Here is a 16,114-nt window from a genome sequence, read left to right as displayed (position 1 = left end):
TTTCTTTATTGATATAATGTTGGAAACTATCACAATAATAATTATGCTGCAAATTGATGCAATTGTCAGGTACTCCCGCACTAATCCGAAAGTTATGAACAAATCACCACCACCGTTCCATCTTATAGCTGTGTAAGCTATTTCTCTGCCGATAACATAGGCCAGGAAGCACACGGTAGAAAATACAAGGTGGCAGTTGTTAACCTTGTTAAAAGGAAGGCACAAGCACCAACAGCGCACCACGCTCAACAAGCACGTTGAGAAGGACGTGCTCTCACTGGCCACCACGTACACCGCCATCAGTATATCCAGAGTGTGGGTATTTGAGGTGCTGCTTCTCAGTATCTCCATGAAGACAATAAGAGCAGAGGAGGTGCAGACACACAAGTCAAACACGTTGAGCAGCATGAGGAGCTTGCTGCCGAGTTGTTCAGATTCGTACTTAATGAAGTAGACCAGGGAGAGAGTGTTGAAGAGGGTTCCGAGCAGGGCTATTAGCGCGCAGATTGGGATTTCATACCAGGCGCTGACTGTCATGTCGAAGGTGGAGGTCGGTGAGAGGGTAGTGTTTTCCATTGTTCCTGATTATATGTAACTGGGGTTAAGAAAGTTGTTGTTTGTTCAATTTTTCGTAATTAAAAAATATAGCAAAGCAACAAGGAATACTATGGCCGACAACGTTATGTAGTCAAAAATCCACTGGCTTGATAGAATCACAAAGTAATGTGAAACGCTTGATTCCTTTAGTTGGTCGCAACCTCAAGAGGATTATCAATATTTAATATGATCAATGTCTGCAAATATTTTTGCAAGGATGTTATTATACTATAGGCACTTTGATCTGGATATTTTTAGTAATAGTATCCTCTACGCAAAACTCCGATAGTCTGCGACCTGCGTGTCGCTAGTACTTAGTTCCACAGAATAGGGATCTCAATACAGTAAAACCCCCTCCCTCCCTCCCTCCCTCCCTCCCTCCCTCCCTCCCTCCCTCCCTCCCTCCCTCCCTCCCTCCCTCCCTCCCTCCCTCCCTCCCTCCCTCCCTCCCTCCCTCCCTCCCTCCCTCCCTCCCTCCCTCCCTCCCTCCCTCCCTCCCTCCCTCCCTCCCTCCCTCCCTCCCTCCCTCCCTCCATCCATCCCTCCCTCCCTCCCTCCCTCCCTCCCTCCCTCCCTCCCTCCCTCCCTCCCTCCCTCCCTCCCTCCCTCCCTCCCTCCCTCCCTCCCTCCCTCCCCCCCTCCCTCCCTCCCTCCCTCCCTCCCTCCCTACCTCCCTCCCTCCCTCCCTCCCTCCCTCCCTCCCTCCCTCCCTCCCTCCCTCCCATTGAAACAATGAAACTGCTACAACTCTTCAAACCAGCTCAAATACTCCTCGGTTGCAAGCTTTATTTTGGTAAATATCGGCAAACAAACTACAGAATGTCATGACAACGGTAAAGCCCTTATCTTAAGATGTTTACCCTCACTTGCCCATAATACACTAATACAGCATGAAGTAGTAAGCAAACAAACTTGAAACACGTAATCGCGGCACTGCGGCACACACTATTAAGTATTATTAGCTTTAGAAGTTGAGCTCTTATTGCATAAGTTTAATAGTAGTTAAGGGTATGATCGGGTATAATACATAAGTTACATGAGCTACATATTAAATGCTGCAAATGTCTTTAGCGTAAAATAGAGGCGGCCAACCAGACTAGTCCTCCAGGGGCGTACCAGTGATAATCTCTGCCTGCTCACAAGTACTCTCACGATACACACTGCACTCACTCAGCCGTGTAAGGACCAATAATCTCAATAAAATTACACTAGTCTCACTTTAATTCCACAAGTGCCACATGACGTACATTTTATTGCCGCAAATGCCGCGTGTTAGTGCCGCAAGTGCCGCATTTTACATATAATAATAGTGCCACAAGTGCCACATGTTAGTGCCGTGAGTGCCACATGTTAATGCCGCAAGTGCCACATGTTAGTGCCGCGAGTGCCGCATGTTAGTGCCGCGAGTGCCACATGTTAGTGCCGTATTTACGTAATAAGGTCGGCCCGTAGTAAGTGACGTAAGTGAAGTGGTAAATAACCGATAACCATTCATTGTATGAGTATAATTGGCCCCATCCGGGCGGTTACCCATACGGCATACCGGCTATCCACAAGATTCTATCGATTCGTCGCCTGGGTCAGGGACCCCATGGCAATGTGAGAATGTAGATACCAGCAGCAGCAGCAAGGGTGAAATTACTGTTCATGCATAATTTGCATATACATACAAAATGAAACGACAGGCTAGGTTACGTCAAACAAATGTTCCAATTGATAGCAAAGAATGATATCTTTAGTGACAATTTAAATAGGAACCAAAATGTGAAATACCGAGTACAAAGCCACAAATTTGCATGAATAAAGACCTCGTAAAACATCCCAACAAACATTGTGATAATACTAATAATAGTCTATAGAATTACACGTTAGATCATAATAGAAGAAATTGCCATCTAAGGAGCAACAGAAGGATGCTTTCGAAAGTATATATAATGCATATTATTATATAATTAAATGTATTACATAAAATCTTGAATTATGTGTTCAAATTCAATTAGAAACTATCCAAAAATATTTAATTATGGAATGAATTAATCGCTAACGTCCTTTTCCGTCAACAATAATGCAATAAAAGACAACTTATTCGGGTTTTCTAACAGAAATTTCAATGGCTATTGAAGACTGAAAATAAATAATAATAAACTTCCAATATCTCCGAGATATTATATATCTCGTACCCCACTCCTCAGAATCACTAAAGTGAGGCCGACCAATCAAAACTCACATCACGTGCCAGTAATACCACAATACGAAGATAAGAATAACGATAAAATATAACTGAACAAATAAAGTTACACAACTCACAAAGCTGTGAAATAAATGGGGACTTGCCACACCATATACATATAATATATATTATATACACATATTATGTAATATGCATATCGTTATAAATAACGACGGCTGTGAAATATTCAAAGCTCTGATAATTAGAAAGTAGGACGACTGTTTTTAGTAATGGTGAGCCGTGAGTCACCTACCTATGTCACCTATGTTGAGATTCGTTAAGCTTTAACAGGGCCATCACATTGTGTGACCACCCCACAGAGAGGAGATCTCTCTGTCATTCCTCCAGCAAAGCAGCGAGTTTGAGTTCTGAGGAGTGTAGCCCCTGATGGGCGGTGTATCCGGAAGAGATAGCATGAACTGGGTGAGCTGCGATTTGAAATGCTCTCGGTCGCCGATGGAATTCAAATGGTAAGGCATTGCATTCCACAATTTTGGGCCTATGACTGCAAATGAATTATCATACAGTGACTGATTTGCTGCTGAGCTGTGTCTGCATGCAGATGGAATGACTGCAAGGTTTCCAAAACGTGGCCTGGAGACAAACTGCACGTTAATGTCGTTGCTGGTATGGTGATGGAGAATCTTCCACATATGAAGTAAAATGAACCGCTCCCTGCGACGCTGTAGAGACATCAGAGATAGCCGTTGAAGACGGTCCCAATAATGGAGATCACGCATTCCAGTAATCCTTGCGGTGAAAGCTTTCTGTACGCTTTCAAGCTCCTGGATGTCACATATCTTGGAGGGGTGCCATAGCGGGCAACAGTATTCCAGTAAACTACGAACCATCGACTTGTAAAGCGTAAGCATTATGACTGGAGATCTTGTCTGAAAGACACTGAAAACCCAGGCAGCTTTTTGTCGAGCCTTGTTTGCTGCGGTCTTGATGTGGGGTTGCCAAGATAGATCGTTGGAGACGAGAACCCCGAGGTCTCTTAGTTGACCTACAGGTGCGAGTGACTTGTCTTTGGATACTGAGTACTGGTATAGTTCACTAACAAAAGGAAGTTCGACGAGAGCACTACGTCGATTGTGTCTGTGACACATGTACTCAAACTTGTCTTTATGTAGTGCCATATTGTTTCGTTCAGACCATTTTATGACACTGTTCAAGTCGTTTTGTAACACAGATACGTCTTGTTCACAGGTTACCGATATTGAAACACGAGTGTCGTCTGCAAAGCATCTGATGATGGATTCAGTTATGCAATGCTCAATATCATTGATGAAAATAAGGAACAAGATCGGCCCGAGGACTGTTCCCTGGGGGACACCACTGATGATCAGAGCGAGAAATGACAAGTGGCCGTCGACCACTACAGCTTGCTTCCGGTCTGACAGAAAAGATTCAATCCATTTGATGATTTTTGGATTTAAGCCATAGAGGTGAAGTTTCCTGATCAACAATTTGTGATCAACTTTATCGAACGCCTTAGCGTAATCAAGATATATAGAATCAAAGTCAGCTTTGTTGGTTAATGACTCAAAAACGTCGTCGAAATGGTGGAGAAGCTGTGTAAGGCAGCTGCGGCCTGATCTAAAGCCATGCTGTTTGCTACAGAGCAAGTTGTTCATTTCTAGATGTAAGACTAGCTTTTTCCTTATGATTCTCTCAAACACCTTGATTATATGGGAGGTGAGTGAAATGGGCCTGTAGTTTGAAGGAAACGCCTTGCTATCTTTCTTGTGGAGCGGAGAAACGTGGGAGTACTTATAAAATGAAGGTACTTCTCCAGATGCAAGGGATTTTGACCAGATCAGATGGATAGGAATCGCCATAGCATCTTTGCAATTCTTAAGTAGAGCAACTGGGATCTCATCAGGACCAGATGAAGCATTTGGCTTAATATCATCAATAGCCTCGATAACATCACTGATAGAGAATTCCAGAATCTGATCCGTGAACGGATATGTTAAATCCGGAGGAGGGAATGATGCAGCGTCTAACTCAGTTTTGGAGGGGTCGCTAAATACGGATAGAAACTGGTTTTGTAAAAGGTCTGCCATTTCCTTAGGATGAGAACGGATGTTACTGTTCTCATCGAATAGCATGCTGATATTCCTTTTCTTTTTGGAAAACTTCTTGGCATAACTATAAAAGTACTTCGGGTTTGCTTTTACTTTTGCTGCAGCCTGCTCTTCGCGATACTGAAGGGTCTTGTTAATAGCATCACGAATTCCTATGTGGGCCAAGTGACTATGTTTAATATAATTATTCTTAATTTGATTTAATCTTTGTGTTCGTCTGCGGGTATCGCAGATTAATTAAGCACAGTATGATCATGACATTTATTTCAGGACCGAAGACACAGGCAGTACTGGCAGTTCCGGTCCTGTTAGATAATGAACAATGTGCAGGTAAATCAGTGATACTTCAAATAAGTTAGTTATTAATAGGTTTAGAAATTGGGTCGGTACCGGACATTTGGCAACGATTAGCTAATCAGCTTTCAGACATGAAACCCAGAGTCACTGTCTTGACTATGCAATCACCACGGTCGACTCAGCCGAATGATAGGAAACTTGATTGAGAGTTAAATGAAGAGGGGTACCTGTTAAAAGTTCAATAAACTTCCTAGGATACCCCTTCACTACATACTGCAAACATAGTACTGACTTACTTACTGGCACGAATATCAACAAAAAGTTCCCGAAAATTCCAGATTTGTGCTATTTATCCAAAAAATTCCAAACGCCATTCATTAAACCCTAATCATGGCCTGGATCCCCGTTTACTTGACTACTTGCCCCGAAAATCAAGAATTTTACACCATTGCGGCAGTGCATATTTGGGGGGGGGGGGGGTCCTGAGAACCGGAAACTTCAGGTTGATTGAGATGATTAAGAGAGAATATGGCGCAGTACAGTACAGTGGATTTGGATCATTTTGATTGAAAACAATTTCGTTTTCATACAAAGGATCTGCACAACTCCCTGTTTCCAACGAATCAATGCTCCGGAGTAAGAGAGAATAAAACAATTGCACTAATCAAATACAATCACACAAATAATGTTTAGGCTGCCTTTGAAACAAAAGATTTCATTTATAAAAAACAGAAGGAAAATGAGTAATGAAATAGAGAGACCATCTCTTTTCAGAATAAGAAGTAATGAAATTAAACAAAAATAGAGTGAAAGGATTTGTGGCTACTTTAGTTTGTTCAGATAGTGAGTCACAAGTACTTGTTATAGTTTGTAAACGGTAAGCATTTCTTTAACTACATAAGTTACTGTAAGAAGTGATGAAATGTAACGAAAAATAGAGTATGGAATGTTCAATTACGCGCTCTTATTTTCGTAAAAATACCGCAGTAAAATTCAGATTCGGATACCAAATGTATGGAATATCTCCTCACACTAATTCCTTTATTTTCGCAAAGATAATGACGTATTTAGTCGGCAACTAGACCCGCCATGAGTTTATCTGTTATTTAAAGTATAGTAGTATTTGAAGAATGAGTGATTGATAGAAAATGGCAGAAGGCCAAGGGTAATTAAATGCGTTACGAGAATAGTGACAAAATCATTCTCTTTAAAGAGAGGCGTAAAGGAGAGAGAGTCAAATCAAAGGGAACTAAAAATCGAAACGACCGGCAATTTGCAGACAGGTGCAGGGTAAACGGGCCAATGAAGAGAAAAGAGCTGAGAACTATAACATATAAACGATGCCGTGTCTCAAGATACAACATAATCAGAGGGTCTAATAGTATAATCAAGAAATGGAACCTACTGCAAAGTGCATAATGACTAAATACTCCTTGGGAAAGATGTTAAACGAATATAAATTACTTGTGTTGCGAGGGCCATGAGGTAAATGGGGAGTCTAGGATAAAACACGCTTAGAGAAAACACTGGAATAGCTGAGAGTTATTACTATGTGGCATGATAATAGCATAATCAAGGGGTGTAAGTCTCAATCTCAATCTTTATATATTATGAGAATGAGAATGAGCTGGAAATTTAAAAGAACGTAATTAGAGGGTCTCATGCTCTAAGTTTACTACTATTTATAGTAGTATTATAGTATATTATATATAATACTACGGTTGTACATGAAATTGTGGATGAAACAAAGACTGTCCAGTGTCCACGCGTGACCTAAAAGTAACTGGTGCTAGGAATCTAGAAGGTGTGCTATAAGGGAACTGGATTCAAATATAATAACTTAAATACCATCGAAAAAAGATGGAAATAGATGAAGCGAAAAGACGAAACGAAAGGACGCTGTAAGAACGAGTGCCTCTAAACAAAGCCTCTAAAGATGGCACAGAATGAAACTGAACAATGATAACAGGATGTGAGAGAAAATACGGAAGATAGGAACTGAAAGTGAAGTTCTAGAAGTAAAGAGAGATCCCGGGAGAGAAGATTGTGAGATATTATTATGGAACAAATAAATAGATATGAACTGTATTAGATATGAACAACTAAAAGTACCGGAGAAACAACGAATAGTCCTGGAGTTGCATCTGATAATAACTCATATGAACTATTAATATATTATAAGTTTAATGACTGGATTTAAACACGAAATGGAATGTTTTAATATGGTGAAAGACTGAAGTTTAAAAGTTGTGAATTTTGTAATCACTTGTCATACAGTGTAAATGTTGTGTCCGAACAATAGAACATGAAGAACCAATCTTATTTGAAAACTAGCAGATCATGCTTCGATCAATATCGAGTCTTACTAAAAGTCAGATTGCTGGACCTGTTAAAAAGGGGACTGATCAATGATCATCACTTCATCAGTTATCAGAATATGAGAATTCGGTCAGGTCTGTAATAAGAATAACACTCTAACTAATTATAAGCTAACAAAGTTTTATTGAATATAAATTTTAAAACTATAGAAAATGTCCTTCGGTAGAATTAAGTAACTCAATTATACCGACCCTGATTCGATAACTCTCCGACTTTAATGTTATCGTAACTTTTATCTTATTGTTCATTTATAGTCTGATCGGTTGTGCATGGAATGATCATCTGTACTTCATAGTAGAGCTGAGGTAAGAGGACTCAACATTTGTTGGCCTCTCCAAGTTGTAGAATCGGGGGAAAGATAAATTTTGGGTAGGCTCAAATTACACGCATTTTTAGAGGGATTGAGATAATCGAGAAAATAAAAATGAAGTTTTAGTAAAATGCCTAGTAATAAAAATAGGGTTATCTGTACAGTGTACTCGTATATTATATGCTTATAACCGCGAATTAGGCTTACGTTCCACAATTATTCCCTTATAATTAGGACAATTCCACCTAATATATCCATTATCCAGCTGCTGTTTAAAGTTACTTGTAGGATTGGTGTCTTGTTAGATACCCTACACGACGTTCAGAGCTCTAGTTAATTAGATCGATAGTTAGACACCAGTGCAAGAATTATAAAACATAAAGTCAAGGCTTGCAATTGGATTAATACACTACATAATAATATCATCGTATTTACACTGCACGTCTGCACTAAGTTGTAATTAGCAAATCCCTAAATTTTGCTGACATTTGTAATAAATCTTAATCTTATAATCCATATAATACATCTCATCCAGCAGTCTAATTACACTTGTAACAGAACTCTCATATCCAATATCCATACACCAGATACCTACGTACCGTCAGGGTAAGTCTGTAAGTATAGACCGTGCAAAGTGGGTGGCACACAACTGTTGACGATACAGTACTGTGTCCCAAAATCTGCCATCTAAAGTTCAGTGGGTGAGCAGTCAGTAGTTATTAATGTTGAGATAAATACGACTCAGCAAGTCTACTGACCAGCTCATAGTCATACGACAGGGGCTCTGCTCGAGGGACACAATAATTGTAAAGTTGTAAGGGTGTGCAACGAATTATAACATTGTGAAAGTCACCAATCATGGATTATTATTTAAGACGAATGTTCAGAAAAGAGGGCACCGCAGCCTTTATCTCTTTATGTCGGTCCGACATATTTGGCACAGGAGGTGACCAACAATCCAATTTTACCGGGATGACCGGGATGACCGGGATTTGACCGGGATGACTCGGATGACCGGGATGACCGGGATGACCGGGACCAAAACTGGTATTCTCATATTGAAAGCTGCAACTTTCATTTACATTATAATTGAACAATTTGAATAAGTAATAACTAGAATATTTAATTAGAAAAAACTAGAAAAAACCCGTCAATATGGGGCATGGGCCTAATGCTCTAATGTACTACACCAATAATGTTCATGTACTGATTACTCAAGTTCACCCTCATTCCTCATTCCTCAATCAATGATCCCTCAAATTATTCAACAGTTTCATTCTCCAATTCCAATTGACAATTGGGCGTAGCCCGAGTTGAAAACTTGATGTTACTTTGCACTTATGAGTTATGTAACGATATTAGTTACCGAGTAGAAATAGCTTTGATCTACACTGTGTACACACTACACAGCAGGGCAGTGCAGTGAACACTCAAAATCCCGGCAAATTTGAGTGATTGACCGGGACCGGGACCGGGACCAAGAATCCTGAATTAACCGGGACCGGGACCGGGATCATAAATCAGCATTTGACCGGGACCGGGACCGGGACCGGGATGAAAAATGTGACTTGACCGGGACCGGGACCGGGATAGCTCAAAATTGCCAATCCCGGTCACCTCCTGATTTGGCACAAGATTGGCTGACGCGACGGTGATTGCATTTAATTAAATGCTGTGGACTATGGAGGATATCCAGTTGCGTCTCCCTAGATTATTTTGACAAATCAACAACAAGTGGTCAAACTCATCTTGAACTATTTGTCGATCAACTGAGAGATGGAGATTCTTGCTAGGAATTAGCAGTGGACCGACAAGTTCGACAGTTTATAAATGGAAAAACGTGAAGGAATTCGGATAATGTGACTTATCTGCTTAAAATTTTAATCTTCAATTTAATGCCCAAATTTTCTTATTGCCGTGGCATATGCCTGCATACCGTATATAAGTTGTGAACGTAACCTGAGGGCCAAGGTTCTACAAATCTCACGCTGGAGCCTAGCCTAATATTTTATAAGTCATCTGTTTATAGATACACATTACCAGACTGTAGTCCTTGAGGTGGTATCTATATTGATTATCGATACGATGTACTATTTAATCCTTATTATATACAGATATTGTAAGACTTGTATTCCTAAAGTGTCGTTACACGACTATACACTTTGTAATCAGGCCTGCAGGTTGCCATTATAACAGCTGTGATTTATCAACAGTACCTCGAGGTACGTGATATGATCCTGTAAAAACACTCGTTATAAGACACACATGGTCATGAGACTTTTTATAGATTGAAGCTAGTGACTAGTCGTTATTTTTGGACATCTCTGTTGCGTTCATAAACTGATATAAACTGATAAACTGATAAACAGATAAACAGATAAACAGATAAACAGATAAACAGCTAAACAGATTAACAGATTAACAGATTAACAGATTAACAGATTAACAGATTAACAGATTAACAGATTAACAGATTAACAGATAAACTGATAAATTATCCCGCTTTTAATCATTAAGAATTAGGAGCAAAGTTCGAGAAAACAATCAAGTATTGAGCAAACAGGCAGGCAGGAACTAAAGAAATCATTGCATAACCAACTAGAAATATCCTCTAAGAAAATAAGAAAGGAAAGATCACTCATAGATAATTAGCACTCTCTCGATAATAATCTTTATAATTAAGGGCAGCAGTACTTAATTATATAAGTAATATTTAAGACTTGGGTTTATAAAAATTTATAAAGCTTTATAAAGCTATATTTATGATCTACCAGCCTAGCTATAAAATTATATTGCCACTAGACATCAACAATTATTCAAGGCCAACACAAACTATCAATGTATTGTTATTTGAGTGTATCGATAGGATAATAAATTGATTATTCCCCGTATCCCGTTATAGAGCTATAATCATTAATTGGACCCAGGATGATTATGATTTGCTACCACATCAGTGTCATGTTGATGAGTTGTGATGATAATATTGAACAATAATGGTTTATAATAATCACTATTATCCAGTATGTAATAGTGATTATTACCTATATATTATTTAGTATCACTAGTATGTAATAGGCAGACTTGAGACCTCCTGGAGTTTGTGACAATACTAACTTACTAAATAAACGGTATTATTATATGTTGAATCGGAGTAGTCGTTTACCTTTTGAGGAGAGCTCAACTTCTGCCATGGAAATTAGCTTGATTATGTGAAAAGGAGATAGACACTGGAATAAAGACAAGAAGATTCTTGCTCTTATCTTGCTCTTATCTTGCTTAATTTCATAAGTTGTCCGTGGCAGTACATTCATATGAACACGTCATATTGAACATTGTTGCATTATTACATTTTAAGATCATAGTCTAACCATGGAGAAAATTCAGTTTAACCTCTGTGATTGTTATATTGTATCTGTTTAGGTGTGATCGAGATATGTCGAGACTTTGGGAAGCCACAGTTTACACAACACGACGAGCAGGTTTACTTTTTTGTTTTTTAAAGTTTTGATTATTTATTTATCTTCTTGTTTCCTTTAACAAAAGTCCTGGGCCATCAATGAAATTTGTACACAAAATTGAATGTGAGAAATTTATTTAAATGGATTATTAACAGCGATTTTTTCAGTTGTTACGAAATTATTCCAAGTGGGGCGAACTAGTCGTCAGATATGCTAAGGTGAACTATTTTTATAAATAATTGATAACAAATTATAACTATTGATATATCACTACTTCTCAGGATAACAATAAACTATCAACAAAATCGAATTCACACTTTACCACCGACTATGTAATTTAAGCAACGACTACATGGAAAAATATTGATAAATGATATCGTAGGAAAGAGGGATAAGTATTATATTATATGCAATTTGACTTCTGGCGGGGATTGGATGGAAATTGTCTCCCCAATGAAAGATAATTTGCGTCACCTCCACGACTAGATATTAATTAGGCTAATTTGTATTTCCGGAATTAATTTTATTGAATTCATAGATTAAAAAAGATTAAATTTTGATCATTTTACAGGAAGGGGGGGGGGGGGGCAAAAGTCAGTACTTATACTCCCGTTGGGTCTTACAAGATCGTCATGTTTTATATTTGAGACCTGTAACTTTGCAAATGGTAAATTGTAACTACTCATTCGAGGATTCCGTCGCCAAAATTTGTAAATTTAATTTTTAGAAACCACGCCCAATTTGCTTATATTCGTGTTTGTTGAAGTATCATTCAAATATCAAAAAATTCGCGAAAATAAACATTCATTCGGAAAAATGAACATCGCTATTATTTGGTATAATATGATATGTATATTCCTCGAATGAGTGATAATAGCAAGTCATACCAGAAAGTATTACTTCAACCGGGCACTCAATAACTGATAAATAAGCCCCAAAGTATGTGTACTGAATTTTGCCTCTCCCCCCCCCCCCTCCCCCCCTGATTTTCGATAACAAGATAATAATAATGTAATTAAAGGCGTTGTAAACTTCAGCACTGATTAGAGATCCTTGAATGAGTTCAATTTAATTTCACGATTCCTACAATTCAATTCAAAACGTAAAATTACATAATTTATGACCAATACAATCTTTACTCTGCCGCATTTTAATAGCTTAATTGCTTTAATGCTATATTAGATTATATTTAAACTCAATTATTATTCAAGTTTGTTATGAACTTGCATAATAATTGATAAAATTGGTCAAATTCATCAAATTCATCAAATTCATCAAATTCATCAAATTCATCAAATTCATCAAATTCATCAAATTCATCAAATTCATCAAATGCAATTATCAATGTGTGGGTTGCGTTCAACATTAATTGATGATTGTAAAATATATTTGTTAAGTAAACGAATCGTTCAATCATTAAAATAAATGATTTATTCAGTTGTATGAAGCAGTAAAACATCAGACGGATTTTAACGACCTACTACTAAACGTAACGAAGTGAGTTTGCTAGCTACACCTTATATAACACTGTACTGTATTCAAACACTTGAAACACTACTGTACAGTGTACACTGTACAGTAAATCAAGTTTGAGAGCCATTCAATGTTTTGACTACATTGTTATCGATTAAAAACGATAAACTCATACATTCATTTTTATATCTATGTTAACGGGCCTTCTGTTGAATTTTCACCACAATTGCTTGCTCAAGAGCAAGGGGAAGTGTGAATGTTCATTGAAATGATGTCATATCACGGATATAGCATGTACCTTACACGGGTGAAATGAATTGGAAGTTCGCCTACGTTTGACTGCATGTTAAACAATGCAAACAGTTACCTTCTCGGTTCATTAGATGCAATGTGTTGACTGTGTCGCTTGAAAGTAAAATTAATCTCGCGATTTGTTACTTCGTGCCAGTATCTGTAGAGGCGGTCACTTTGGTTTTTGGAAGAGTTGGAACGCGCGAAGTTTATATTTAAATATTTCAGCATCCACCGTGACAGAAACTGATAGAAGGCGCGCGCCGCGCGCTTTGTTTACATGATCGATACGACCGGCCAAAAGTAGTTCGAAATATGTAATGCAGTTACCAGGCAAATTATAGGTCTCAGATTCAGACTTCAGTCATTATTTTACCAATCTGACCATCAACAAACACGGCCAGAAGATTGTGACATCTACGGGTTGTTCTTCTTGATGGCAGCTCCGTCTGTCAGGGCCCCCTCGATAAGAATATAAGTTTGTAACTTCCTGCTCTTTTCAAAAAATTATCCGTATAATTTCAACTGAGAAACTCAAAACTGGAAATTCCGCTAGATGTCAGTGTAATTTCCAACCATAAAGTGCGGTATCTCACGTCTCTCAATCAGTGACGTTTGATTTTAAGCCATGTAAACAATTAAGTGATCGGAAAATGTCCCTAAGCAAACAAGCAAATAGAAAAAAACAAATCATTAAAAAATATGTATATTAATATTCAATGCTGATCAGGGTAATGTGTACTGTATACACCGTAAATGTTTGGTGAGCAACTACATGAGGCGTGGCAATACAAAGCTTACATATTATGTGTATTATAACTGAACAATGTGATGAGGCAGTACGAATTATTATCTATGTTGACTATGTATGTGATGCTTTTTGCTAACAAGCCGGCTTGTAAGCAAACAATAGTCAAAAGGAACACAAAGCAGGTAACTAACGCGCTAGAACAATCAAAACAACGAAATGATATAATGAACGGATATAGAATATTCCTCCTGTTAATGCTGTAGAATACTTCGACATTCGACAACCCAACTAGTATAGTGACTACTTTATACTTTTATATATTTAAGCATTAATTTTACAAATTACCAAAACCCAAAAATCGGTAGGATTGACCGTTGGCTGGTCTCTTAGGTCACTTTTTCTTCAAAAAATAAGATATTAATGCTTTTCATACAAGTTACAACAAAGTCTGTATGATACAAAATTAATTTTTTAATGACATCATGTGTCGACCTATGTGGTTTGCTGCGTTCTTTGCGTTAAAAACTTGAAAACAATCAACTTTAAACTCAATAAAAGGGAGATAATACTGATTACTGTCTTATGTCTACTTTTATGATATAAAGAGTTCTCTGGCAGTTACGAAACTCGAGAGACTGTGGGATACTGAAGGGAAAGGAAGCAGTTCTAACGAGCTCTTCTCAAACACAAGGATATATTCTTGTGAACTCGGCTAGTATATATGAAACATTTGTCATGGAGTTGTAGAGGGAGTTATGTGCCTCGCCGGGCTAAAGTAGTGGATGACCTTGCTGTACGGCAAGTTAAACAAGGATCTGAAACTACTAGGTTCCGTACAGACTCAACTCTGCACCCGTGTCAATATGTTCATTATATGCAAGCCTCTTGATTTATAATCACCGAGTCTAGTAATTGTTTAAGAGAGTTCTCTGGCAGTTACGAAACTCGAGAGACTGTGGGATACTGAAGGGAAAGGAAGCAGTTCTAACGAGCTCTTCTCAAACACAAGGATATATTCTTGTGAACTCGGCTAGTATATATGAAACATTTGTCATGGAGTTGTAGAGGGAGTTATGTGCCTCGCCGGGCTAAAGTAGTGGATGACCTTGCTGAACGGCAAGTTAAACAAGGATCTGAAACTACTAGGTTCCGTACAGACTCAACTCTGCTCCCGTGTCAATATGTTCATTATATGCAAGCCTCTTGATTTATAACAGGTAAATCTAAAGCATGACTCGTTTTCAGGTCGTTATACACGGATATTGTGCAGGGCAAAACAGCTGACGATCTATCTGTTATTGATCAGATTCTGGTGAGAGGGTCTATTTGTCTGATTACACTTTGAAAACAAATAACGTAAATAGTAGAATCCTGTCAACAGTTTATTCTTTAAATTGACTTTTAATGTTTTGATAATAAATCTTTGATGTTATGAAATGGAAGAGTTGACTTGAAGAGAGTTGACTTGCTTTTCTTTGTACTATTTTCCTTTCCCAAAACTACGGTAAATCGGTGTTTTACTGTAGTATAGTACACTAAAAGTATACTATTACACCGTAAGTACTATTAATCTATAATTATCCATCCAGGAACAAGCAAAAGATTTGATAAACGCAGAAAGATGTTCTCTGTTTTTGATCGATAAAGAAACAGACGAACTCTACGCCAAAGCATTTGATATTGGTGCGGGCAGCGACGAGTCAAAGGTAATCAGCATATTTTTTAAATTTAATTTATAATTTATTTATGTAAATTAAAAAGCTTTGTACTTCTAAATTAGTATACAAATTATTATACTAATTTGCCAGGCTAATTCATAGTGTATACTGTATACCGAATTTAAGCATTCAAATTGATGTTACTGTCTCCATACGAGCATAAGGTTATTTTTATGAACGCCAGGATACCGACTCCTTAAAAAGACAATATAGGCTCGTGAATATTTGCTCGGAAAGTGAGTTTTGATTGCTAAAACGTAGACACACCGCAAGGATCTACTCCTTTACTCAATTGTATTATCTGATTGTGAGGCAATCAAATTAGAAGAGGGTGAGTTGGGACAACATGTGTAAAAGTGTAAAGTATGGGAATGAATTGAGGTTTTGTGAGGGGTTTATAGGGTGTTATATATGATGATATGATATGATATGATGTTTAATTCCTGTATATGAGAGTTGAGGGGTGTAGTTAAAGTTATCGTATCTTTAAAAGTCTGGTGCAGACTGCAGAGTGCAGGAC

At 38.1% G+C, this 16,114-nt stretch overlaps 2 protein-coding genes across 2 annotated transcripts in view; both read left to right on the top strand.

Annotated features, from left to right (window-relative positions):
* Window positions 1-16,114, top strand: part of LOC134822799 (protein ABHD13-like) — a 948,842-nt gene that overhangs the window by 515,572 nt on the left and 417,156 nt on the right. The gene's annotated exons all lie outside the window — the stretch shown is intronic.
* Window positions 1-16,114, top strand: part of LOC134823630 (cAMP and cAMP-inhibited cGMP 3',5'-cyclic phosphodiesterase 10A-like) — a gene marked incomplete at its 5' end in the record, with an annotated part of 31,370 nt that overhangs the window by 1,290 nt on the left and 13,966 nt on the right. Inside the window, 6 exons of the mRNA XM_063835164.1 lie at window positions 5,188-5,247; window positions 11,324-11,382; window positions 11,529-11,579; window positions 12,800-12,858; window positions 15,122-15,188; window positions 15,466-15,582. Of these exons, the coding sequence (XP_063691234.1) occupies window positions 5,188-5,247; window positions 11,324-11,382; window positions 11,529-11,579; window positions 12,800-12,858; window positions 15,122-15,188; window positions 15,466-15,582 (413 nt within the window). The remainder of the gene's footprint in view (window positions 1-5,187; window positions 5,248-11,323; window positions 11,383-11,528; window positions 11,580-12,799; window positions 12,859-15,121; window positions 15,189-15,465; window positions 15,583-16,114) is intronic.

The sequence above is a fragment of the Bolinopsis microptera genome, chromosome 11 (genome assembly GCF_026151205.1).
Source record: "Bolinopsis microptera isolate Bmic1 chromosome 11, MBARI_Bmic_1.0, whole genome shotgun sequence".
NCBI lineage: Eukaryota > Metazoa > Ctenophora > Tentaculata > Lobata > Bolinopsidae > Bolinopsis > Bolinopsis microptera.
This window is presented reverse-complemented; position numbering and strand designations above follow the sequence as displayed.